The 26662-nt window shown below is 39.9% G+C and overlaps 3 protein-coding genes across 3 annotated transcripts in view; 1 reads left to right on the top strand and 2 right to left on the bottom strand.

The window, feature by feature from the left end:
- The window catches only part of LOC120418006 (ATP-binding cassette subfamily G member 4), a 70017-nt gene extending 59110 nt beyond the window's left edge, over positions 1 to 10907 (bottom strand). Inside the window, exon 1 of the mRNA XM_039580250.2 lies at positions 10281 to 10907. The gene's annotated coding sequence lies outside the window, so the exon portion shown is untranslated. The remainder of the gene's footprint in view (positions 1 to 10280) is intronic.
- Positions 10908 to 20293: 9386 nt separating this feature from the next.
- LOC120418008 (zinc finger protein 771-like) lies at positions 20294 to 21819 on the bottom strand. Its single transcript, XM_039580252.2, has one exon. It carries the CDS (start codon positions 21692 to 21694, stop codon positions 20351 to 20353), a length of 1344 nt encoding a protein of 447 aa, XP_039436186.1. The 5' UTR covers positions 21695 to 21819; the 3' UTR covers positions 20294 to 20350.
- A 1779-nt stretch (positions 21820 to 23598) lies between these two features.
- Positions 23599 to 26662, top strand: LOC120417992 (ribonucleases P/MRP protein subunit POP1). Its single transcript, XM_039580236.2, has 2 exons — positions 23599 to 23940; positions 23997 to 26662. The coding sequence occupies exon 2, from the start codon at positions 24006 to 24008 to the stop codon at positions 26436 to 26438; it is 2433 nt and encodes an 810-aa protein (XP_039436170.1). The 5' UTR covers positions 23599 to 23940; positions 23997 to 24005; the 3' UTR covers positions 26439 to 26662.

Raw genomic sequence — 26662 nt, 5'->3', positions numbered from 1 at the left:
GGTCAAAAAAGTTGGAAATGCAACTTCAACTATTATATTTTCAATCATGTTTCGTTTAAGTTTTTGTAGTCACAATTTTATAATTTGAAAACATAAAATTATTCAAATTTGATGTATAATTAAAGACCAACGTTGGGTTATCAAGATGAATGTTGTGTTTTGTTTTTTTTTTTGGTTTTGTGGGCAAGTATTTATATTTTTAGTTTACATTTATATTTTAATGAAAAAATCTATCTTTAAACGAAAAATCATGGCAATGATGGAAGTCTTCACGTTGAAGAACAACCATCATCACCAGTAAGCCACTTAGTTCTCATAAATCAGAACTAAAGCAGTGACGCCGGCCGGCGTAAGCCACCAACTAAATCGTCAGAACTGATTCTTATGACGCAAAATTTGCAGATGAGTGAGAGAAGGGTTGAAAACAGGTTGATGTCCTTGACGCGGCAAACGTTATTTTAGAAGTTTAATTGGCCTCATAAATCCAACTTTGTGTTAGCTGTGGATCATTATGTGGAGTTTTGTTTGTTTTCATAAGCGTATATTTCTATTTTTAAATTTTTATCAATAGAGAAGACTTGAAATTCTTGATTCAAATATTCTTTCGGCAAATTTTTTTTTAAGAATATTTAATTAGCAGAGGAAAGTGCTCAAGCTAGATTTTAAGTTTATAGGATGGGTTTAATCTGGTTGCAACTGGATCTTTCAAAACTTATGACTCTTGATGATACCTGGTTGAAAATTAGTCATATTTTCGGAACACTGCTGGGTTGCATCCCCATCACAAATGCATTAATTATCATTCTTGAGAACAGCTTTTGGTGGTGCACGAAGGTACACAATTAATGTGATGTTTTTTTTGCAGCGTCATCATCTTGATATCCGCCTGAGTGACGCGTCTGGGTGGGTGTATTTATAATGGCAAAAGCAAAATATGCCAAACCTCTTACACGTTTGTTGTTCGATGCAGAGTCAGTTTCATTTAGAATGAAATTTAAATTAAGTTTTTGTGAATGTCTGCTGGAACAACTTTTGGAAGAATCTTCTAAAGCGCCTAAAGTTCTAAATGCTAATGAGAGTTTAACAGTCTATGAATGCATCCGTGTTTTAGTTTGTCCATTTATTTTTCCCAGCCAGTTGTGTTGATGACAGAAAACGAAACCAGTAACAGATTTATAAATATCCCAGCTTTTATAGTATACTGCCCAATCTTTATTCACTTTTGCATGAGTTTTGAATAGCTATAACTTTTTTTTAAACATGTTCTGTTTATACTTTAGTTTCATCATTAGCTTGTCTGATTGCTCTTTTGTTATTTACAACTAATGAAAGGTGGGTCTCGTGGCGCAGGGGTAGCGGCTTCGGCTGCCGATCCCGATGATGCTATGAGACGCGGGTTCGATTCCCGCCTTATCCACTGAGCTTCTATCGGATGGTGAAGTAAAACGTCGGTCCCGGTTTCTCCTGTCTCGTCAGAGGCGCTGGAGCAGAAATCCCACGTTAGAGGAAGGCCATGCCCCGGGGGGCGTAGTGCCAATAGTTTCGTTTCGTTTCGAAAGCTCTATCAAATCAAATTAGTGGGATCCAAATCAAAAGTGCTTCGATTTGACCTAAAGTTTTGTTTGGTAATGGTTTGGCCAGAATAACAAGCCCTGTATTTATTTTTGTTTGACGATTAGGGTGATCCTATCCAAGTGGCAGTGCATATAAGCTAAATTTTGTTCAAATGTCGTTCTTCAGAGAGAAGAGTATCTCGACTAAATTATGACGTTACCTCGCTAGTGAAGATGAAAAGTTGTTTAAAAAATACATGTATTTTAAAACACATTCCCATCAAATAACTGGAAACTGACCCAAGGAATATATTTCAATAATGACTGATATAATATAATACTGCCGGTCATACATAAAATAGCAAACAAACAAACCAAACTGAATTCCATTGGAATCCATTAGCAGGAAAACAGAACAAAATGCATATATTTGAAATGTATTATTCGTCACGAGGATCCAGAAACCGGCTGTCGCCAGAACTGTACACTATAATAATGTGTCAATGATCTCGGAATACTCAGCTCTGACAAATCTAATCAGTGAACCACTTCCTGAACACAATAGTAGCAATTCAAACATATATTAAAAAAAATACAAGTTTTGATCAAATGTAATCTTTACATGACTGAAAATTCTAGCTTTAACACCAAATAATTCAGTTATCAGCGACGACCAGCAGTGTCTCGATCGCGTTAATGAATTGATTGCCACTCGTTAACCATGTGCTTCGCTGAGCCGGAGAACATGCATTAATCTAAGCACCTAAGCACTGCCCTTTAACGACAAAGTAGACCCAACTGTAAACCACACACTGCCATGCCGGCAGCCCAGAATGGACGCAAACAACTACTCCCCTACAACTAACGGAACAGTGTGTAAAACTGCTTGGTTAAGTTGTATTTTATCCTACATTCTGCCCCAAGTTGATAAGCAACGTCCAGCGTGTTTTCCCATGTTTGTTTGCAAATTTTGACTCACGTTTACCTATTTCTGTTGCCTGGGCTGGACAAGCGCCAATGTGACAAACCAGACCGCGCTGAACTGGCTGTATGTCACCTCACTAATTGGTATCGATTTCCCTTTTGCATTACATGAGAAGTAGTTCGTGAGCAGAGTGCTTCGGTGTGCAGCAGCTGCAGAAGGTTCTAAATTCAGCGGTTACCAAACTTCAGTCAGTGCAGTTTGCATGTAATATTGATCAAAACTTTTAGATAAAGGTTGGAAAGCAAAGATCGTATCTATCTTCACTGTTAAATTTTAAATATTTTTAAAATACGGCAATTCCCTACCAAAGATTTTACATATTACAGTGGACTCTCTCGTTGTTGATATTGAAGGGACCGTCGAGAACGGGAGTAATGAAATTATAGAACGAAAAATCAAGGCAATTTTTTGAAGGGACTGAAAAATTTATTGACAGATGGAGCAATATTGATATCGAGAAAATCGACAGCCACAGAGTCTGTATATCCAAAAAAATAAAGTTATAATTACAGAATTTCGAGATACAACTTTTTGAAAAAAAAAACTTGGTTTTCGACGCACCGCGCGCAAAAATTAGAAAATCGACGTCGTCGTGCTATCTTGTCGCACCCGCCATTTCGACGTTCCGAGAAAAACGCGTTTTAATGTTTAACCTTGAATATACAAAAACGAGAGCACGCAATGTAAACAATAGCAAACACGTTTTGTTTGGCTGACCATTCTGTGCATTGTCCCAAAGTTTGGTTGAAGTTGATTGCTGGAGTCCCGAGTTATAATTACAAATGTTTACGGTAGTCTTGCTTGTACGTGCGACAAACGCATCCTGACTTTCCTGGCCTGAAATCCCTTTGGCCTTTTGTCGCACTTACATCAATTTTCATGGAGTGACAAGATAGCACGACAAGATTGAAACTACTTTCATATGTAAAGTGACAAAATGCACGGAGTTTTTTCGGTTTTTGTTGAATATCTCAGGATTGAAATCGGATTTTGGGGATCTGTGACGGTCAAAAGGTGAGGCATTGTGAGCTGCACAATATGACGTTCTTAACTCAATTTGGCCCAAAATGCACGTACGACAAGTTAGCACGATGGCGACGAAATGACGAATACGAAAAAAACTACTTTTTTCACTAAAACTGCGATAACTTCAAAATATGAGCGATGACCTATTCTTTTTTGGGTACCAAAAGTTAGGTCATTCAATTACAAGCACTGCCCCTGATCGCATAAATGTCCCATATGAATTTTCATCGCTTTTGAGTTATTGTACAGATTGGTTCAAAATCGTGTGCTTTTTCTGAAAATCCTATAACATACAGTAATTTGTTCTAGAAATCAGGAGAAAATCCAGTTTTTTCACCAAAACTTAACACCTAGCCTTACGATTGGGACAAACTTCAAACGCATTTTTTTCTCAGCTTGCTGTTTTTGCATATGGGACAATTTTGCGAACATGGATAGTGAATATTTTTTGCTGATTTTTTAAATCATTTCTTGTCACTTAAAATTGATTTCTAAAAGACTATTTTTATTTCTTTAAATGTTTACGGGGACATAAAATATCATCTTTTCAGAAAATTCCAAATAGGCAAAAAGACTTTTTCTTTCAAAAACAACTAAAGGTTAGAACAAATTTGACTTAATTTCATGTAAACCCAAATTTGTCATCAAAAAGTATTTAAGTGAAATTTGGATAAGGTGCGCCGTATTCAAGTTAAAGCCATGTTTTGGTAACTTTTTTGAAAAATATCGTAAACACCAAATTTTTTTCGCTGAAATTCACTAAGTTTTACTGAATTTTCATCTACTGATATTTCAGTAAACGATTCAGTAATTTAAAATTTACTGAATTCTCAGTTAACTAACATTTGTCACTTTGACAGATTGTTTAGTGAAATTTCAGTTAACATTCCAACGCCCAAGGCTCCAAAAAAATTGGAACGGTAACTTCAACTCGCTGGTTCTCGGGCCTAACTCAACCAATCAAGATGATTCTTCTTTCTAGTGATTTGTTAGGATGTCTAGAGGATTCTAGAACTTTGCAGAACATAATTTGATCAAATCTGTAATTTTTGCGATCAAAAACATCGCTCCAACTTTTTTTTTCGCGTGTAACAAAAAATCGCCGAGACTTCCGCGGAGGCAGTTGTTTTAAAAAAGGTGGAACGATGTTTTCGGTCGCAGAAATTACAGATTTGTTCAAATCAAGTTCTGCAAAATTTTAGAATCATCTAGACATCCTTACAAATCACTGGAAACAAGAATCGTCCCGATTGGTTGAGTAATACCCGAGAACCAGCGAGTTGAAGTTACCGTTCCACCTTTTTTGTGAGGCTTGGGCGTCCGTGTAAGTTGGACATGCGTTGGGCGTTCCAGTGTTAACGGGTTGTCGTTACTTTTGCTGAAATTTCAGATGTTTTGACAACCCGTTAACTGAAATTTCATTAAACTATCTGTCAAAGTGACAAATGTGGGTTAACTGAGAATTCAGTAAAATCTAAATTACTGAATCGTTTACTTAAATATCAATGGATGAAAATTCAGTAAAACTTTACTGAATTTCAGCGAAAAAAAATTGGTGTGTGATTTTTCAGTTTTAATGAAAAGTAGCCATGCCTGCCCATTTTTGAAAAAAAGCTGATAATGCTATGCAAAGATCAAGAAAACCAGAAAATGAGATTTTCTCAGTGTTGCTCAAGTAGCCTTTATTTTTTGATCACTGATATCTTGGGAAGGGTTCTAGTTAAATAGAAAGAAGTTAAAATAAGAAACATTGTGAAATAGTCTTATCCTATATAAAATTGATCAAACATTGGTTCTCTTAAAAAACATCTTTTTTATTATTTAAAAAAAAATTAAAGTTACAATGAAAATTACTTCAACTTGAAAACGGTGCACTTTATAAAACCTTAACTAAATAAATTTTTGCCTGCATTATTTCTGAGGATTCTGTTTTAAGGATAAAAAATAAATAAGATACCCCACGGTGGGTAAGAAGGGGATTATTATGCAACTTGCATGCACCTCGGAAATTCTTTCTGGAGGTTGTTGGGGGGACTATTCTGAGTCAGAAAAATCAACTCCCAAAATATTCTGTCGGTGAAAATTGATTTTATCTCGATTTGAAGTTAAAAAACCTAATATATCACCTAAAAACTCAAAAATACGTCTAAAAACTCGGTCTATCTCTGGACAAAGGTGTACATTTTCATCTAGATATCAATTTTTAGTTCACAAAATATATTCCTGACATAGTACACCTTAAATCGATCCATTACTTGAGTCCCAGCGTCATCAGGAGGTGTAAAATAATGTTATTTCTAAAAAAAAATATTTTCAATTTGCTCTGGTAAATAAACTGTCATGTCTGAATTCAAAAACTAATGTTGTAGCATTGTTGCAAACGAAATGAAGAACAATTTTGCAGAAAAAAGTATGACATTTTATCCATTTACAGTAAAGTTATGTCTATTTTAGTGGGAAAATTTCTGCCAATTTTCAAAATTCTTCAATATTTATCTCATTCCTGTTATAAACAGCTACTATGATCATACTCAGAAGGATGTAACAAAAAATATAATTTGGCGGTCATTCAGGGGCTGGTTACGGTGGGCATACTGAGCTCAAATTCCAAATATGAGCTTGATTGAACTTAACAGGAACTGGCGTTTGCATTTGAATTTTTAATGAGATTTAACCCGTAGAAAACACTTTTTTCAAAAATGTAGATTTTTTAGTCACTTTGGTCACTGAAGCGTTTATTTTAAACATCATTGACGTGTAGGACAGATCCTTGCGGATGTTTTGACCTATATAACATTGAAGTTTTGAGCAAAATGAAATGGCGCGACGCTTATCTTTTCTGCTGAGACGTTTTTCTAAAAAAAAAAAAATGAAGTCCTGTGCAGAGCTCCAGAGTGCTTCAATTCAATGTTCTATATACCAAAACATCTGCAAGGATCTGTCCTACACGCCAATGATGTTGAAAATGAACGCTTCAGTGGCTAAGCAACTAAAAAATTTACATTTTTGAAAAAAGTTATTTCTACGGAAAAAAAAAATTCAAATGCAAAACGCCAGCTCCTGTTAAGTTCAATCAAGCTCATACTTGGAATTTTAGCTCAGTATTCCCAAAGTAACCAGCCCCTGAATGACCGCCAAATTATAATTTTTGTTACATCCTCCTGAGTATGATCATAGTAGTTGTTTATAACAGGAATGCGTTAAATATCGAAGAATTTTTAAAATTGGCAGAAATTATCCCACTAAAATAGACATAACTTTACTGTAAATGGATAAAATGTCATACTTTTTTCTGCAAAATTGTTCTTCATTTCGTTTGCAACAATGCTACAACATTAGTTTTTGAATTCAGACATGACAGTTTATTTACCAGAGCAAATTGAAAATATTTTTTTTTAGAAATAACATTATTTTACACCTCCTGATGACGCTGGGACTCAAGTAATGGATCGATTTAAGGTGTACTATGTCAGGAATATATTTTGTGAACTAAAAATTGACATCTAGATGAAAATGTACACCTTTGTTCAGAGGTAGACCGAGTTTTTAGACGTATTTTTGAGTTTTTAGGTGATATATTAGGTTTTTTAACTTCAAATCGAGATAAAATCAGTTTTCACCGACAGAATATTTTGGGAGTTGATTTTTCTGACTCAGAATAGTCCCCCCAACAACCTCCAGAAAGAATTTCAGAGGTGCATGCAAGTTGCATAATAATCTCCTTCTTACCCACCGTGACCCAGCAAATGCTTATAATTAGAAAATGGTGCACTTTTTAAAACTTCACTCAAGTACTTTTTGATTGCACATTTAATTTTTAATCAAAAAGTTAAGTCTTCCGGATGTATTTCAGATCATAAGGCTAATATTCAAAGTTTGTCATTTTTTCGAAAAATCGGCCTCGGCAAAAAAGATTACGTCGCGTCTCGCGACGCCCTAGACCAGTGTTTCTCAACCGGTGAGGAATTCCCCCCTGGGGGGGAATTTGGCCATTCTTGGGGGGGAATGGGGATGCAATAGAAATGGAATGTCTTTTAACAACGAGCTTGCAAAAATAATCCATGTCTAGAACATTCAATCAATCTATCGAATTGGAAAGAATATTAGAACTTTTAAAATAAAAGTCCTTTGGGTTTTTATACCTTTTCAAACATTAGCTGTTTTTACAAAATAGAATGGGTTTGTAAACACATTCAATTCAATTCAATTCGGTTTTATTGGTGAATAATCATGATACAATGAGTTATTTTGAAGTGCATAACAGAGTTTTGGAGTTCCTTTCAGCTGTGTGTTGCATCATAATCCATTTTGGAACAATTATTTCTTTAACTAAGGCACTAGCAAGAGTAAGAAAAATTCAAAAAAAACTTATAGAAGTATTTGTAAACACATTTTTTCATGTTTTTGTTCTATTTCTAAAAGATTGTTTTTATACTATCCTAAAATTTAATAGTTCTTTGAAGAATAAAATTGAATTTAGAAATTCTGAAAGTTTTTCAATTGAATTTAGAACAGTAGATTTTACATTTTTTGTGAGTGCTCTCATCATGATTTTTTTAAAAAGTATTATAATTATTGTCAGTTATTGTCACGAAAACAAACTCGGATGTTTTTCAAGGAAGCATTTGCATTTTAATCAAAAAATTCAATCAGGAACAGTTGGTTTATGAATAATATACAAATGTTGAAGATGACTGAACTGCACTTATCACTTAAAATTTGAATATTTTTTCAAAATCATAAATATAACTAGTTAATTTAAGTTTGCTCAAATTATACTTTTTTATAAACATTTCAAACGTCTCTCTGAATGAAAGTTTTTTTAATTTTGGACTACATTGTGAAGTTTATTTCACAAACTGCATATATATTAGGGTGTTTCATCCAAAACCAAAAGTTCTCAGAATCAGGCAAACCGAGGTTCCCCTAGTAGAGGATACCCATAGGGACTCTCATGCCAAATATCAGCCCATTTGGTTGAGAATTGGCCTGTCCCCAGCGGTTTAAAGTTTACATGGAAATTACTATGGGATTTTTGTGCTTTTCGTTCAATCGTTCCTACAGGTCTGGGGACAACATGGATTCACTCGGAATAAAGACAGGTGTGTAGGGGATGGTCCAATGAACACATTCCAGAAGGAATTAGGCTTGTCCATTCTGTCCCCAAGGTGCGCATTGGATCGACGTCCGGTGTCTCCAAAACCATCGATTCATCCTTCAAAAGCATCGCATTTCCTTAGTATGCTATGACGGCTAGGTGGAAACCACCACGCCCCATATGAGACGGTGAACACGTGGAGAGGCATCGATTGCATTATTAACACAAAATCATCATTTAACTTTATTTAGGATAGTTGAAATTCTTCCAGGAACATCAACAATTATAATTTTAGTGCTTTAAAGAATGTTTCTGAGCCAAAACTCGAGTAGATGCTCTGCCACGTGTTTACCGTCTGACATGGGGCGTCGTAATTTTCTCCTAGCCGTCATAGCATACTAAGGACAATGCGTACATTTGAAGGGTGAATCGATGATTCTGGAGACACCGGACGTCGATCCAATGCGCACCTTGGGGACAGAATGGACAACCCTAATTCCTTCTGGAATGTGTTCATTGGACCATCCCCTACACACCTGTCTTTAATCCGAGTGAATCCATGTTGTCTCCAGACCTGTAGGAACGATTGAACAAAAAGCATAAAAATCCCATAGTAATTTACATGTAAACTTTGAACCGCTGGGGACAGGCCAATTCTCAACCAAATGGGCTGATATTTGGCATGAGAGTCCCTATGGGTATCCTCTACTAGGGGAACCTCGGTTTGCCTGATTCTGAGAACTTTTTTGTTTGGATGAAACACCCTAATATATATATTTATATCTTTTGCAAGATTTTTGTTTTTTTTTATTGAAACTTCAGTATTATGATAACAATTTAATCTTAAATTATGAAATTTGTTCCAAATTTAAGGGGGGAATGGAGTTCATGAAAATTAGCCAAGGGGGGAATGAAACGAAAAAGGTTGAGAAACACTGCCCTAGACGCCATTTGATTTTGCCGGAGCCGATTTTTCGAAAAATGCCAAACTTTGAAGGTCTGTACCGAGCTCCAGGGTGCTCCAAATTTCAATGTTGAAAATAAACGCTTCAGTGGCCAAAATGCCTTAAAAAAGTGAAATTTTTTGAACAGAAAAAACATTTTTTCGGGTTAAATCCCATTTAAAATTCATATGCAAAGCGCCAGCTCCTGTCCAATCAAGCTCGTATTTTGGATTTGGGCTTAGTATTCCCACCGGAATAAACCCTTGAATGCCCGCCAAAAAGTAATTTTTGTTACACTCTAATAGCTATATTCCAGCCAGGACTAGAGAGCCTGGAGCCAGGACAACAAATATTTGGCAGTTTTACCAGTTTTCAGAAAAATATGGTTTCAGAAGTTTTTAAAAATATGGTCAAAATATTTTTCACTTATCTGAGTTTCATAAAATTTTCATAGCTCTCTAACAAAAATATAATCTTATATTTTAGACTAATCATGAGGTTAAAAACCTCTACTCAATTTTTCTCAAAATATAAGCACTATTACGACGAAATTTTCAATTCACCTGAAACAAAACTTTCGACTTTTTTCCCATTTTTATAAATACCTTCGACATAAATACTGCAAAGCACCACTGCGTGCTAACCTGTACTCAAATAAAGAATAGACCTCATACCTGATTGTGGAGAGGGAAATACGCCCTACGTCCAAGCCGTAGTTGTCCACGCTGCCACTATCTTTAATCGCACTACCGAGAGAATCCAGCTCCGGTCACCGGGTTTGATTCTTGATTGAAATTAGCTCAGCCTGATTATCCATCCACACACTACTGATGTGTGACTGTGCTCTTCTTCAAGAATTACGCTTCACCGTTTGCACACGAGATATTGAATCACCCATCAAAACTATATGCGCTATTTTCGCTGAGTCACACGAATGTGTGTTTTTTGCTTTTTGAATTTGTGGTGTCCAAAGTACAGCAACACACGCTCTCTTCACCGTCGTAGATATTTTATTTGGACGCACTTCAACCCGACAGGACTTGAAACTCAACCCGGGCGCGTCCCGAACTTCGCAACTCTACACCGCACGTGCACACTGAAGCTTCCGACCTCCTTTGACGCGCGCGCTCCGAACGAGTTACGAACGTGGACTAGCGAGGGCAGAACTTCCTCCAAGCGCGAAACGCTCAAGTCGAAGAATCCAAACTCGATAACTGTAACACACAGCACTTAAAGTACGCGCAAGTACGCACACCCTCTAGAACCCGCTCTAGAACGTCGCGGGAAACGAACCGGTTGAAACGCTCTTCAACTATTGGACACGCGCGCGCGAAAACCCGTCCGTACCGATCGAGAACCCAAACAGCACTGAGTTGGGACAACGACGACGACGACGACTGTAAGCTTGTGCTGCTCATCAGCGGCGCATGAAAAACCGTTTGTCGGTTGGTACTGCCCGTGTGTCGTTCGGCACGAGAACTGCAGAAGGTCGGCGGCGAGGTGCACTTTCCCGGGCGGAACCAACCAGGGTTGGAGTGGGTGGAGAGGCGTGATGCAACCTGCAATGATGGCACAAAGAAAAGGGGTTTCAATTAGTTCCAGCATCATCACGCAGTCCGTATGAAGCAACGCAAGGCATGTTCTAGAACTGTAGAATAGATTCAACTACCACGCAAGTTCGACCCTGGCGCGCTAAGCTTAGTAGATCTTGCGTCGTCGCGAGTCGCGAATGCAGTCCCCAACGAAAGTAAGGTAACTTTGCCACAAGTGCACTGATCTAAGACTAACCATCTAAAACTAAATCAAACTAATTAGTAATAGACGATGCTACCCTTGCACACGGTACAGGACATTAGGGTGGTGCGGAAGGTTTTTTTTTTGTACTTCGCTGTAGTTGTTGAGAAATGGATCACGGTCAATGTGGTCAAGTTCGAGAGATCAAGTTGAAGCTTTGTCACATCATGGGAAGTGGCGATGGAACTGGAGTGGGCTAGTTTCGTGGGCAGGATAGAGGCAAAAAGTTAGTTATTTTAAATGCACTTTGCTGAAAAATGTTTTTATTCGTAAAAGTTGCTTCGTGTTCAAAGCTGGTTTTAACACGAACCTAAAACTAGTTTTTTGCAATTCCACTGTGAAACGGTCAACTTTTCCTGCCCTTCTGGAGAAACGAAACGGCCTACTTTTCCCTACCAAAAATAACAGAATGGAAAATTAATACCTTTCAATAACAGTGCTGAAAAGTCCTACTTTTCAGCACTGAAATGGGTGCTGAAAAGTTGAACTTTTCAGCACTAGTATCGAAAAGTAACATTTTTCAATATTGTTTTGTTTTGAACGACGAATTTACTAAACACATGAATGTTTGACATAAAATTCCATTATATAAGTGTTTTTCGGAATTGCAAAAAATGTTGTAAGCAACTCGTTGCAAAACTTGATTTTTTCAGCAATCGTCGTGTTTATCCAACTCGGTAAACCTCGTTGGATAAATGTACAACTCGTGCTGAAAAAATCTTCTTTTTGCAACTTGTTGCATAAACTACTATTGATATCTTTTTCAGATGTATTTTTTCACCATAGTTGGGTCCTAAAATGAAACTTAAATTTGTAATATGACCCTCTGTACGACTACAAAGGATTTAAAATGGATTGTTAAGTGTTTAATATGTATTTGGCGACATTTCCTCGTGCTATAGAGTATGCGTACCGGCCATTTTGATATTTAATTTTTAACCTAAATAGCTCATTTAAGAGTTTTCGGGTAATTTTTCTTATTTTCAAAAATAAAGTTAAAAAAATAGTTTGTATAAGTTACGGCCATTTTGATCAAATATTAAAAGTTTACAAGATAAGGTTTACAGAACTTAAGGTTCATTAAAGGTGAAGCCGTTGATCATTTTCGAACAAAATTAATGTGTAATAAATTCAATTTAAACGAATTTCAGCACCAAAAGGAATCAGTGTGCCGGTTGTTGCCTTCTTGAAGCCACTGAAGGAATTTTTGATCCAAATCAATTGTACTTCATTGACGTCCTAGTTGGCAATCATTGATTGATGACGATTTCCATAACTTAACAAGGAATGGGATAATCGTTACCAAAAGGAATCAGCATGTGTAAGGCACTATTCTAAACAACTTGTTGAAGGAATTTTGTCAATATATTGAAAGCGACGCAAAATTTATATCTTTGAAGGAAAAATCATGACAATGATGTTAGTCTTCACGTTAAATCTTTGATGGCAGAGATTCGAAATAACTGAAAATAGTATTTCTGCCAAAATAGAACCAACAAACAAGTTTAACTTGTACAAAAATAGTAAGGTTTATAACCTTAAAAATTAAAATTTTGTTATATTAGTTCTACTTAGTTCAAATAAGTCAATTTATCATTAAATTATCTTTATTAGGGGTAAAAAAACATCCTCCAATTGAAAACTAAATGCAATCTCTTTTCCCCACATACGGAAACAAAGTGTGCACTACATGGTTATCGAAAGGCAAACAATTGGGTCCTAAAATGAAGCTTAGATTGCTGATATTATTGTTTACAGCGATAAAGCTTATTTTTCTGTGTACAATGACCCTTTGTACGACCACAAAGAGTTAAAAATGGATTTTTAAATCAATTTTGAAAAATTAACCTCGCGGTCCTTTTTGACAGAAAAGCTTCTACTTGACAGCTCGTTCCAAGGGGACCATAGTTGATCCATCGAAAAAATGTTGTCTTGTCAAAAAAATTGTTTGCATTAAAATGAAAAATAGTGATCAGAAATGGTTTTTAATCGTGTTTTTTACCGTTGTACATAAAAATTGGCATAGGGCTTTAGTACCCAATTTGAGATAAATCTGCTGAATAGTTCTCTACGATTTCTAAATTCTTTTCGCGATTTTTTTATTTTTTGATTCAGAAGAAACTGTCCATGCATTTCCTCCACTAGCGTGCCCAGATCCTCAAGGAAGGTAGGGCAACAATATGAGCGTTTTGAAAATTTCGTCGTTTATGGACACCCCCTTGGCAATTTTAGAACAAATTTCTAAGGATGGTGGGGCAACTGCCCCATGTTTCCCCACCCTGTGCACGCTAGTGATTTCCTCCTATATCAAAAGAGCAATTTTGCATTATTCGTTTTGGATTTTTTTGAAAAAAAAGGGTTTTTTAAATATTTTTTTGATTAAATTGACCGTCTCCAAGTTAGGCTGGTACAAATATTGTATAAATTTTTGTTCGATGTATTAGGTCAATGCAAAAAAAAATCAAACTTTTTGACCCTCGGCTCTGGCCAATTTTCGAGCAGAAAACTAACTTAATCCACCTATGTGGTTGGAGCCTTCCTCACAACAATGGCTGTACACAAGTTTCATCTATTTTTTAGATCCGGCTTCAAAAAAGTACATCAATATCACTTAAGTGGCCATATCTCGAGACAGGGTTGCCCGATCTTCGATGTTTTGCACTCGTTAGAAAGGTCTTTTGATAACCTAACCAACAATTGGTCGGATGATGGACCCGGACATAGTTTACACACATTTAAGTGAGATCCGGCTTCAAAAAAGTACATCAATATCACTTAAGGGGCCATATCTCGAGACAGAGTTGCCAGATCTTCAATGTTTTGGACTCATTAGAAAGGTCTGTTGATAAGTTAACCAACAATAGGTCGGATGGTGGATCCGGACATAGTTTACATACATTTAAGTGAGATCCGGCTTCAAAAAAGTACATCAATATCACTTAAGAGGCCATATCTCGAGACAGGGTTGCCAGATCTTCAATGTTTTGGACTTGTTGGAAAGGTCTTTTGATAACCTAACCAACAATAGGTCGAATGGTGGATCCGGACATAGTTTACATACATTTAAGTGAGATCCGGCTTCAAAAAAGTACATCAATATCACTTAAGAGGCCATATCTCGAGACAGGGTTGCCAGATCTTCAATGTTTTGGACTCGTTGGAAAGGTATTTTGATAACCTAACCAACGTCGGGTCGGATAGTGGAGCCGGACATAGTTTACATACATTTAAGTGAGATCCGGCTACAAAAAAGTACATCAATATCACTTAAGTGGCCATATCTCGAGACAGGGTTGCCAGATCTTCAATGTTTTAGACTCGTTGGAAAGGTATTTTGATAACCTAACCAACAATGGGTCGGATGGTGGATCCGGACATAGTTTACATACATTTAAGTGAGATCCGGCTTCAAAAAAGTACATCAATATCACTTAAGTGGCCATATCTCGAGACAGAGTTGCCAGATCTTCAATGTTTTGGACTCATTAGAAAGGTCTTTTGATAAGTTAACCAACAATAGGTCGGATGGTGGATCCGGACATAGTTTACCGTAAACCGGGGTGACTTTGATAGTATTTCAATTTGTTTTTAGAATATTTTCCAACAGGTAAGGTTTTTCTCAAGAGTATTATTTTTAAAACATGTACTGGGGTAGGCCACACAAAGTCCATGCACTATTTTGGAAAAAAAGTTTTTTCAATAGTGTTTAGAAAAATAGTTACGTTAAAAATTCTTGGTTTTAATTCCGGGGTGACTTTGATAGTCATAGTTTTTCTTGCTAAAATCATATTTAAGATGTTCAAACTTTATTTGTACGTTAAATGTACTATCACTTAAGTAGCTGATATAGTTTTTAAGAACAAAAATCAATGTTTATATTCAGTTAACTTAGTTTATAAGCTTTTTAACAAAATACATATAAATTTTAGGTAAAATTGTTAAAAAGTCGGAATTTTGCCTGAAATTTGTTAAAAATAGTTTTGTTTATAAAATTATCGATTTATATTGCATTTTAAACTGAATTCGAAGCACGAATCACAAGTTTTCACATTTTACTTCAAATTTGTTCAACTGAATTTGCCTATAAATTTGGAGATTTTTTTTAATTGTGTTTCAAAAACACATATTATTTATTATTTACAAACTTATTTAACCTTCTCCTTGTGGAAAATTGTCCAAAGAATCCGAAAATGCATTCCGTTTTCCGATTAAAAATCATGTTCATTGAGAAAATCATGACACTTTGAGAAGTTTAAAATAATGACTTTCATCCACATTTTCTTAACTATAGTTAACTAACTTTATAAACTTTTCAAAAATTTATGAAAAGTTCTTCATGAGGTACTTTGAACACTTCTCTACCACGGTCAGTATGTTTCTGAACCATTCCTTACGTATTTTAATTGTACTCTTCATTTTGCGGAAAAATCGCAAACCTATCAAAGTCACCCCGGCTATCAAAGTCACCCCGTTTTACGGTACATACATTTAAGTGAGATCCGGCTTCAAAAAAGTACATCAATATCACTTAAGAGGCCATATCTCGAGACAGGGTTGCCAGATCTTCAATGTTTTGGACTCGTTGGAAAGGTATTTTGATAACCTAACCAACGTCGGGTCGGATAGTGGAGCCGGACATAGTTTACATACATTTAAGTGAGATCCGGCTACAAAAAAGTACATCAATATCACTTAAGTGGCCATATCTCGAGACAGGGTTGCCAGATCTTCAATGTTTTAGACTCGTTGGAAAGGTATTTTGATAACCTAACCAACAATGGGTCGGATGGTGGATCCGGACATAGTTTACATACATTTAAGTGAGATCCGGCTTCAAAAAAGTACATCAATATCACTTAAGTGGCCATATCTCGAGACAGGGTTGCCAGATCTTCAATGTTTTGCACTCGTTGGAAAGGTATTTTGATAACCGTACCAACGATGGGTCGGATGATGGACCCGGACATAGTTTACATACATTTAAGTGAGATCCAAATATATGTGAAAACACATTTTTATACATAACTTTTGAACTACTTATCGAAACTTCAATCTGTATAAAACTCGATCTATGGGACCCTAAACCAAGTCGAATGCAACAAGTTCGGGTCAAATCGGTTTAGCCAGTGCCGAGAAACATGAGCTAGTTTGTTGGTCACATACATACATACACACACACATACACACAGACATTTGTTCAGTTTTCGATTCTGAGTCGATATGTATACATGAAGGTGGGTCTACGACGTTTTTATACGAAGTTCATTTTTAGAGCAGGATTATAGCCTTACCTCAGTGAGGAAGGCAAAACACGTTTTAGGCGAGTTTTGAACACGCTGTATCTTTTTTTAGGAGCAAGTTAACACCTTACCCGCTTTTAGTACAGCGTGAAACGTGGATTCTATGAATATCAAAATCCAAAAAAAGTTCAAGATGGTATGTCAGAGACATAACCGAAAAACATAGGACCAAACAATTTGAATGTGTTTTTGGATTGCTAGTGAAATCTGAAATAACATTATTTTATTTTGTTTTATAGATTTGTCGGCAAAATTGTCATAAATGTTCTCCCAAGGTGAACCTTCCATGAGGGCACCGGCAACTCCAGGTTGTGGTCACTACGGTCGAAATGTCAATTTTCATGTTCAGTATCAAAAACCATTAATTTTGATACCCATATTGCCACAACTCGTATGTTTCTGTAAATGTCCTCCAGGTTGTGGCCACTACTGTCGAAATGGCCATTATTATGTTCAGTATCAAAAACCATGAATTTTGATACCCATATTGCCACAACTCGTATGTTTCTGTAAATGTCCCCCCAGGCCCCGGGGGAACCTTCTTTGAGGGCACCGGCCACTCCAGGTTGTGGCCACTACTGTCAAAATGGCCATTATTATGTTCAGTATCAAAAACCATGAATTTTGATACCCATATTGCCACAACTCGTATGTTTCTGTAAATGTCCCCCAGGCCCCGAGGGAACCTTCTTTGAGGGCACCGGCCACTCCAGGTTGTGGCCACTACTGTCGAAATGGCCATTATTATGTTCAGTATCAAAAACCATGAATTTTGATACCCATATTGCCACAACTCGTATGTTTCTGTAAATGTCCCCCCAGGCCCCGGGGGAACCTTCTTTGAGGGCACCGGCCACTCCAGGTTGTGGCCACTACTGTCGAAATGGCCATTATTATGTTCAGTATCAAAAACCATTAATTTTGATACCCATATTGCCACAACTCGTATGTTTCTGTAAATGTCCCCCCAGGCCCCGGGGGAACCTTCTTTGAGGGCACCGGCCACTCCAGGTTGTGGCCACTACTGTCGAAATGGCCATTATTATGTTCAGTATCAAAAACCATGAATTTTGATACCCATATTGCCACAACTCGTATGTTTCTGTAAATGTCCCCCCAGGCCCCGGGGGAACCTTCTTTGAGGGCACCGGCCACTCCAGGTTGTGGCCACTACTGTCAAAATGGCCATTATTATGTTCAGTATCAAAAACCATGAATTTTGATACCCATATTGCCACAACTCGTATGTTTCTGTAAATGTCCCCCAGGCCCCGAGGGAACCTTCTTTGAGGGCACCGGCCACTCCAGGTTGTGGCCACTACTGTCGAAATGGCCATTATTATGTTCAGTATCAAAAACCATTAATTTTGATACCCATATTGCCACAACTCGTATGTTTCTGTAAATGTCCCCCCAGGCCCCGAGGGAACCTTCTTTGAGGGCACCTGCCACTCCAGGTTTTGGCCACCACTGTCGAATTGGCCATTTTTCATGAGAACCGCCGCATCATAGTGACTTCAACGCGGTCCGCTTCGCTCGAATTTCCTCCTTCTGCTGCTGGTGGTTCTTCCTTCTGATTGCTGGTCCTCTTCTTCTATTGGCCGCTGCTGCTGCTGCTCCGCGTCGGCCCGACGTGCACAGTTCGAGTGCTCGTTCCAATGTGACTTGCTTTTGCGAAATTTTCTGCTTAAATAGCGGCACAGCCGGAGAACGGCACAAAAGGGGCGCGGTCTCGAATGCCTACGCTCGCTCTGATTGGGCATCTGTCCGATTTGTACTGAAAAATTACTCATTTTGATTGCTTGTTTTAAGTGCTTTAACTATGTTTAGTCAGACTATCTATGTAGTTAAACAATAGCTGAAGTCTTCCTCTTTCGATTGGTGGTCCAACCATCTGGATTGATTCACAGGGAAAAAAGATATAAGCGTTCAAAATGTCCCCTTTTTTAACGCTTAAATGTGACGCTTTGGATCGAATTTCTGAACTGGCCCCCCAATATAGTAAGTAGAGACATAGTCCTATGTCAAAAAATGGTTTTACCCATACAAATTCCCATAGAAAATTGAATCGCTTTGCGCAAAGTGAGGACTAAACCAATCGTTCCCAAACTTTGGGGAGTTGTCAAGGACCCCAAAACTGCCCATAATTGAAAATTCGGCTATTATGCCAAATCAAGTATTCTGAGAAAAACGCATATAAGTGTTTGTCACAAAATCTCCGTCAAGGCAATTTCCCATAAGAGTGGCATATTAGCCGTTTGGTTTTTCGCATCGGCAGCCAAGTCTAAACACTATTTCAGTAAAATTCAAGTTCCAGAAGATGCGTTGGAACAGCCTCTACCACCTGGTGCTACTATCTCGATTTTGCCAAAAGTGGATATTAGCCGTTTTTTCAATGGTGGGCAGAAAAGGAACTCAAAAATCTCTGTGCTCGCTAAATTTGGACAACTTTTTTTCCATACAACCATATTACACCATTAGTACAGTATAGTAGTGAAATGAGTGAAATCGATGTTCCGTCGAAAAATCCAGAAAATGATCCCGATCCGTTTATTTTTTCTCTTGATGAGCGTCAAAAGATTTTCTTTTGAGGTAGATTCTTCCATCACTGATTCATTGTATTTTGTTTGTTCAGAGTTCCAGTTGCAGTTCAGCTCTTAAACTTTAATTTTTTAGTTTTTGGTTTTAATTTATAGATTTTTATTTTAAGTTCTCAGTTTTTAGTTCTTTTTGCAATTTGTGTTTGGTAATCATGCCATAGCCTATGTTTCAGACTAATTCTTTTGAAAAAAAATTTTGTTGATTCTTTTAGGCTAATTTTATCTTCAGACAAATGTGATGTTTAGAAGTAAAAAGCCGCAAATTATTTTTTCATACAAAGGTTGGCAAAGATTTTTTTAACTCGAGAAATAACTAGTTGAAATAGATAAATAATTCGTCCCCTTTTTGTTCTACATATTTGCTAAGACAAAGCTTAGCAGGCAATCAATCGCTATTATAACCACTTAGCTAAAGCACGTGGGGACCGTGGTGTAGGGGTAAGCGTGATTGCCTCTCACCCAGTCGGCCTGGGTTCGATCCCAGACGGTCCCGGTGGCATTTTTCGAGACGAGATTTGTCTGATCACGCCTTCCGTCGGACGGGAAGTAAATGTTGGCCCCGGACTAACCTAAAAAAAAAGGTTAGGTCGTTAGCTCAGTCCAGGTGTAGGAGTCGTCTCCCTGGGTCCTGCCTCGGTGGAGTCGCTGGTAGGCAGTTGGACTAACAATCCAAAGGTCGTCAGTTCGAATCCCGGGGTGGATGGAAGCTAAGGTGTACAAAGAGGTTTGCAATTGCCTCAACAATCAAGCCTTCGGACACCTAGTTTCGAGTAGGAATCTCGCAATCGAGAACGCCAAGGCAAAGCTGTAGAGCGAATAATTTGATTTTTTGATTTTTGAGCACGTTAATTAATATTGTTCTAATCGTGAGTATCAAATTTAAACCTTTTGAGAAACAAAACACATTTCATTTGTTTATAAATATTTTGATTATGTTTTTTCACTGGGATAGATTTTGACTGTTTTTCGGCTGTTTTAATTGACAAAATAGACAAACTTTGTTTGTAATTATTATTATATGATTCAACACATAACTTAAATCTAATTAAATCATGAATTCACTCCTTCCTCACCTATCGCCGCCAGCTGCTCGTTCATCTTCCTCACGGCGCGGGCATTGATCACCGTTCCCGGCGGTGGCGGCTCGTAGTGCGGATGGTGCCGCAGCAGGTGCGTCTTCAGCACGTGGTTCTGCGAGTACGCCCGGCTGCACACCGGACAAATGTAGTTCTTTTCGCGCTCGTGAGCCGTCTGCTTGTGGATGCGCAGCGATTTGGCCGTTTTGTACGTCTTTTGACAATTTTCACAGGAAAAGTTCTTCACATCACTGTGCGAGGCCAGGTGCAGCTTCAGGCTGTTTCCGGTGATGAAGCTGCGGTCGCACAGGTGGCACGGAAACGGGGTCAGGCCTTTGTGCCGTCGCAGGTGAACCGTGTAGTGGGACGAGTTGCGGAACTTGGCTCCGCAGTATTCGCAGGCGAAGCGCTTTTCACCGGTGTGACGACTGTCGATGTGGTAGCGGCGGGACGCCCAGTGCAGGAATTGCTCCTGGCAGTACGGGCAAGAATATTTCTTTTCGTTGGAATGGATTCGCTTGTGTTTGAGAAGGTTTTCCTTAAGTGTAAATCGGGCCTGGCACTGATCGCAATCGAATGGCTTAACCCGGTCGCATTTGTCCTTGTGAACTTCCCGGTGCTTTTCCAGGTAACGAGCCGAAACAAGTTTGCCACAGTCTGGACAGGGACTGGTTTTGGTCTTGGACTCGGCCAGCTGAACTTCGTAGAACTCATCTTCCTCGTTTGATTCCGACTCTTCGCCGTCGTCCATAAACTCTTCCTCTATAATGTACCCTATCTCTTCCTCCTGGTCCAAACCGCCATCCGTAACAATTTCGTAGTCATGCTCAAACTGTTGGAAATTCAACTCAGCACCGACTTCCTTTTCGGTGGTACCATCTAACGCCTCAACCACAGATTCCTTGACATCTTCTAACACCGCCACACTCTCAGAGCAATCCACGCTAGGTTCCTCCACAACCGGTTCAACCTTACTCTCCAAAATCTCTCCAGCTCCAGAAACTCGATCGTCCTCGTAAAAGTTCAAAATATTCTGCAGAACCCGCTCGGAACGGACACTCTTCCGGCGGAATTCGTAAGCCACGAGCAGCTGGGCCTCGCAGTTGTCACATATTCGCTGCGGAAAGAAGGTAGCCGATGGCGTTGGTGACACAGTGGACACCTCGACTACCAGCTGGTACACGTCCAGATAGCTCCGGGATTCGGCGGTTCCCGCCGTTGAAGGCAGCTCCAGGGCGAATTTATCGTGCAGGTATTTTCCGGTGGGCGTCCGCTTTAGGCACACGCGACAGTGGTCCGGGGTAACGGAGAATTCCATGGCATTGGAATTGTTTTGTCGAGTTTTATATATCTCTTGGGAAAAATTTGAATTTTGCCGCTGAAAACGGCGATCGAGCGAACGTAAACGACGTAAACAAACTGCATCAGTCGTTTTATTTATGTTGTGACAGCTGATAACGGTGCGTTGCAAAAGCAATCCATGTCCACACACTGAAAAAAAAATAATGGTTTCAATTTCATATTGTACGATCAGTTCAGTAACAACATTTCAAAAGGGCAAAATCTACAATCCTGCCGTTTCGGGAAAATCAACATTCCAAATTTTACAATTTCGATCAATTCCTATTTGCACAAAAAGTCAAAACGGAATAGAAAATTGCTATAATTTCATCATAGAGAGCAATTTGAAATTAATTAAGGTGTTTTTGCTATTAAAAATTGAGAAAAAGAAATTACGCCTTTTTGAAGAGCGTGCCTACATTTTCGCCCCACCGTATTCGCCACACACCCAATCAAAACAACGGTATCGCCCGTCAGGTTACGCCAAAAAGCAGAAGTAAACAACCGATTCACCCTTTCGTGTTTTTTTTTCATTTTTCGGGTTTTTAAGGAAAAAAGTGGTTTAACCAAGATAAACTATTGTCTTTCATATCTGGAGTTTTTTTTTGGAAAAGGTCCTATAAACTAAATTTTCAGTTTTTGCTTTTTGGATGTTTTTTAATACCCCTAATTCAAAATTGTTTTCTAAGACACCATAAAAGCAAAAAACTAGAATTTTGATTTTTTGGACCTTTTCAAAAAAAATAAAACTCCAGATATGTTTATACTTACGACCTATTAATAAAAAACTGTAGACTTATTACTTATTCACACCTGGGTGATGAATAGAAAGAATGCGTAACGTGATTTTCGAATGATCCTACTGTGTTTACATCTACAAAGTAGGAGGCTATTCAAGCACAAACATGACTTTTTTCTTATTGGTAAACGAGCTGTTTTATAAACAGTAGTATGTGTTTTATTTTTTCTATTTTTTTTTTAACTTTTTTGCTGGAAAATTGTGCGTGTTTTTAAGTTTCGATCGGTTAGAAAAGGTTTTTCTTTTTTACGGGTGACAAAGAACTGCGGCGAGAGTGTAATAAGGCTTTCTAGGCCCAGTGAAAAAAATATAATTTAACTCAAAAATGATGAACTTCTCGTCACAGTGTCCTGATGCAAACGATTAGGTTTTACGCCGACTCGATTTTTAGGTTAGAAATTTGACAGCTTGGCTGCACTGTTTACGTTTTTTGCACGTGTGTCTCAGTAAAAATGTGTGTGCGTGTGCGCTCGTGACGTCACGCTGTAAAACCTAATGATCGAGCTCGAGCTGTCACAGCCTTGCGAAGTATGTTGGCTGACATATCGGGCGGTCAGTCAAAAAAACCAGCTAGAAGTCGCCTGACAAAAAACTTTTGCTAGAAAGAGATAGGAAACCTGATGCAAACAATCGTCCAGCTGTAATGTAAACATACTTTGAATGTATTGGTAAATTTCTGACTAGAAAGCCTTATTCTGTGATGTTGCAGATAAATTCCCTGGCTGATTTTGGAATCTTCCTGGTACAGCGAAAAAACATTGCTGATTCAACAAACAGAGAAGATTTTCACTAAATCGGAATCAAACAATAAAGACAGATTCTGTATAAATAAAACCGCATTGACACCACAAAAAAATTCCATTCATAATTCTAAAAAATGACGATCTCGTCGTCAACTTTCTTAAGATTTCTTGACTTCAATTTGGGGTTCTAAAAGCCATACACTTTTTATTCTAGCCAAAAAAAAAACAATTTTTAATGATCGATAACAATATTCTCTACTTTTGGCAAACAGTAAATTGGTTCCACTTTGACAGTTCCAAATTGAGGCCGTTTTGCGAACCACTATTAGGTTTTACAGCGTGACGTCACGAGCGCACACGCACACACATTTTTACAGAGACACACGTGCAAAAAATGTAAACTGTGCAGCCAAGCTGTCAAATTTCTAACCTCAAAACCGAGTCGGCGTTAAACCTAATTCAGCACCCAGATTCACACTACACTGATTTTTCCGTGTTCAATGTTTCGTTAACTTTTTTTAGGCTGCGTCTGTTCAATGTTGTGGTTTAGTTTGTTTTTGTTCGTCAAACGTGCACGACCGATGTGACAAGCGCCGGTGACTTCGAGTATTCAACTTCGATATTCAAACTGAAATCGAATTATTTTGTGATTTTATCAAGCTCTTCACGCTAATTTCACTGGTAAGATAAACTAAACAAATATTTGATTTTCAACTTACTCAAAACCACCCTTGCAGCTTCCCAGAATGGCGTCGGAATCCCTCCAGTACGACGCCGCCCTCGGCGGCCCCATCCGGCTGCCAGACCGTGTCGATTCCGAGCGCTTCAACGAAGCTCGCCTGGCGGAGGTCAAACAGATGCTGCGCACCGTCGCCAGCACGGAAAACCAAACCAAGCTGATGCATCAATCGCTGCCGCTGCACATGCGACGCCGGGCCATGTCGTACAACCCGAAGCGACTGCCGCGACGGTTTCGCGCCATCCACGTGGCCCAGTTTAGCCGGAGTGGGATGCCGGAGAAGAAGCGGCGACCGTCGCGGAAGTTTCGGAGGAAGGCGAACAATTTGCTGAAGGAGTACGAACGGCGGAAGAGGAGCAACGTTTGGCTGGAGACGCACGTTTGGCACGCCAAGCGGTTCCACATGGTGGCCAAGTGGGGCTACAAGGTGCCGTATAGTCCGACGCGGAAGGGTTACAGGGCCTGCTACCGGGCTACGGCGAAGCATTGCTTGGTGCAGGATGTGTCGTACTATGGGTGCGTTGAGTTGCAGGGTGGGGAGGGGACGTTGAAGGAATCGCTGAAGCGGTTCTGCAGCGAAAGGGCCGGGTTGACGATTTGTGCCAAAGCTTTTGTGAGCGGGAAACGGAGTGGGAATGTCTGGTTGTTTGAGCGCGATCGATATCCGTTGGGCTGCGTTGGGAGGGTCAAGTTTGTGTGGAGGCCGGAGGTGGAGGGGGATGATCGGAGAACGTTGTGGATATTTGCCCATCCGGTGTTCTATCGGAAGCTGGTCGAGATGCTTGTTGAGACGTTTGGTTTAAGGAACGCGAATAGAGATGACGAACCGATGGAGGTCGACCAAGTCACGAGGAATGCGGGGAACCTTAGAACTCCCCGGTATGAAAACAGTTCCAGTGGAGTGACGCTTCTGGAGCTGAAGGACACGTTGAACTACTTCCGGCTAACAGGACCGCTCGCGCATGCCATTTTGAGCAAGTCGTTAAAGATCTACAACCCGTCAAATCAATCGGAGCATTGGTTTCAGGACTGGTCGCAGGATCTTCCCAACGTAAAGACGATCAACGAGCAAATTAAGTTCTGGGACAAAGCCAAAAATCTCACCTCACCTGGTGAGATATCCCCAGGAACAACTCTAGGATTGGTCATCGCTGATCCCCGCCTCAACCGACCTCGAAAACGCACCAAAGCACTTCCACCGGTGGTCACCGTGTCGCCGGAACCTCTCCCAGAACTATCCTCGTACACTGCCAGCTCGCCAATCTGGGACAAATCGATCCGCGATCGAATAACGCAAGAAATGGTGTCAACACACCAGTTGAACGTTCGACGAACTCGGGAATGTCTCGTCCCGGGAGAACCGTGTGCCTTCGAATCCCAAGTGCAACCCATCCCAATCCTGTTGATGCAGAACGCCGGCTCCCAGGACGGTGACTTCAAGCGGCTCGGCTACGGCGCCGGCTGGGACGTGATCGTCCCGTCCGGATACGGCCTCGCCTTCTGGCACACGCTCATCCTTTGGGGCGCCAAACCCGCAGGCCTCAAAGAGTTCACCATGCAAGCGATCGAGTCCGGAATCGACTCGGAACGCGTCCCGGACTCCGTACTCGGCCGTACCGAATCCGACCTCGCCTTCGAAACCAGCTGGAGCAGCTACTTCGCCAAGCCCAACAATCGCCGCGTCAACTACAAAAAACTGGCCATCGCATCTCCCTTCCGATGCCCCTGGCCACAACTCGTAACCGAATGGAACTCCACCACCGACCACGACCTCTTCGTCCTCCGCGACGTCGAACAACTCAACAAGCTCACCCTGGCCCTGAACCGCCGCTTCAACATCAAATCCGTCCAACTCCCCCCGAACTGCCTCATCCCCCTCCTCTTAACCCTCAAAACCCGCGGCAACCCCGGCGACAACACCCTCATCTGCCTGCCACACCGCACCGACTTCAACCAAAACAAGAAGAACCGTGCCGCCAACGACCTCACCCCCGTCTACACGGAACCACTCCGCCGCGATCCCCAACAACCCGAACGACTCGCCCTCCGACGCGCCCATCTTGCCCTCCTGAAGCGACTTCGTGCGCGACGAATCCGCGCCAAAAAGCGTCAACAGCGAGCCTCGCCCGGTCAGCTCGTTCTCATCGCGAAACCCGCCACCGCGAACATCATTCGGGAGCAACTGGAAAAAATGAGGGAGCTCTGGCTGCCGGCGAATCCGGAATCGATACGGAATCAGTGCTCGCGGGAGTGCTTCGGCTATGTGACGCAGTCCAGCTTTGCTTTGAGCGAGGGGCAGGTCACCGGGTTGGGGTACGTGACGGCGCGGGGGATGGAGAAGCTGTTCAAGATTTGTACGAAGGGGGCGTTTAAGGTGCTGGTGCGAGGGACCAAGTCGCGGTGCTATCGGTTTGCGAGTGTTAAGGTAAGAGTGGAATAGGATTGTGTGAGGGGGGGACGTAATTTGTTATGCATAATAAGAAATTTACTTCAACGATTTAAACTGGAGTTCAAAATTGTCCGAAAAGTCCTAGGTCGTTAAAAGTTTTGATCTCATTAGAGCAATTTGCATTTTGTATTTTTTTGTACTTTTTTATTTGGCTAGAAATTTTTGGTAGCATTCTCTATGACCACAGAAACTATTGTTTATCATTGGTTTGCCCA

The sequence above is a fragment of the Culex pipiens genome, chromosome 2 (assembly GCF_016801865.2).
Source record: "Culex pipiens pallens isolate TS chromosome 2, TS_CPP_V2, whole genome shotgun sequence".
NCBI classification, from domain to species: Eukaryota; Metazoa; Arthropoda; class Insecta; order Diptera; family Culicidae; genus Culex; species Culex pipiens.
This window is presented reverse-complemented; position numbering and strand designations above follow the sequence as displayed.

Excerpts from the sequence above, each read along its gene's own strand:
- LOC120418008 (XM_039580252.2), bottom strand. The coding sequence starts at position 21,694 with ATGGAATTCTCCGTTACCCCGGACCACTGTCGCGTGTGCCTAAAGCGG.
- LOC120417992 (XM_039580236.2), top strand. The coding sequence starts at position 24,006 with ATGGCGTCGGAATCCCTCCAGTACGACGCCGCCCTCGGCGGCCCCATC.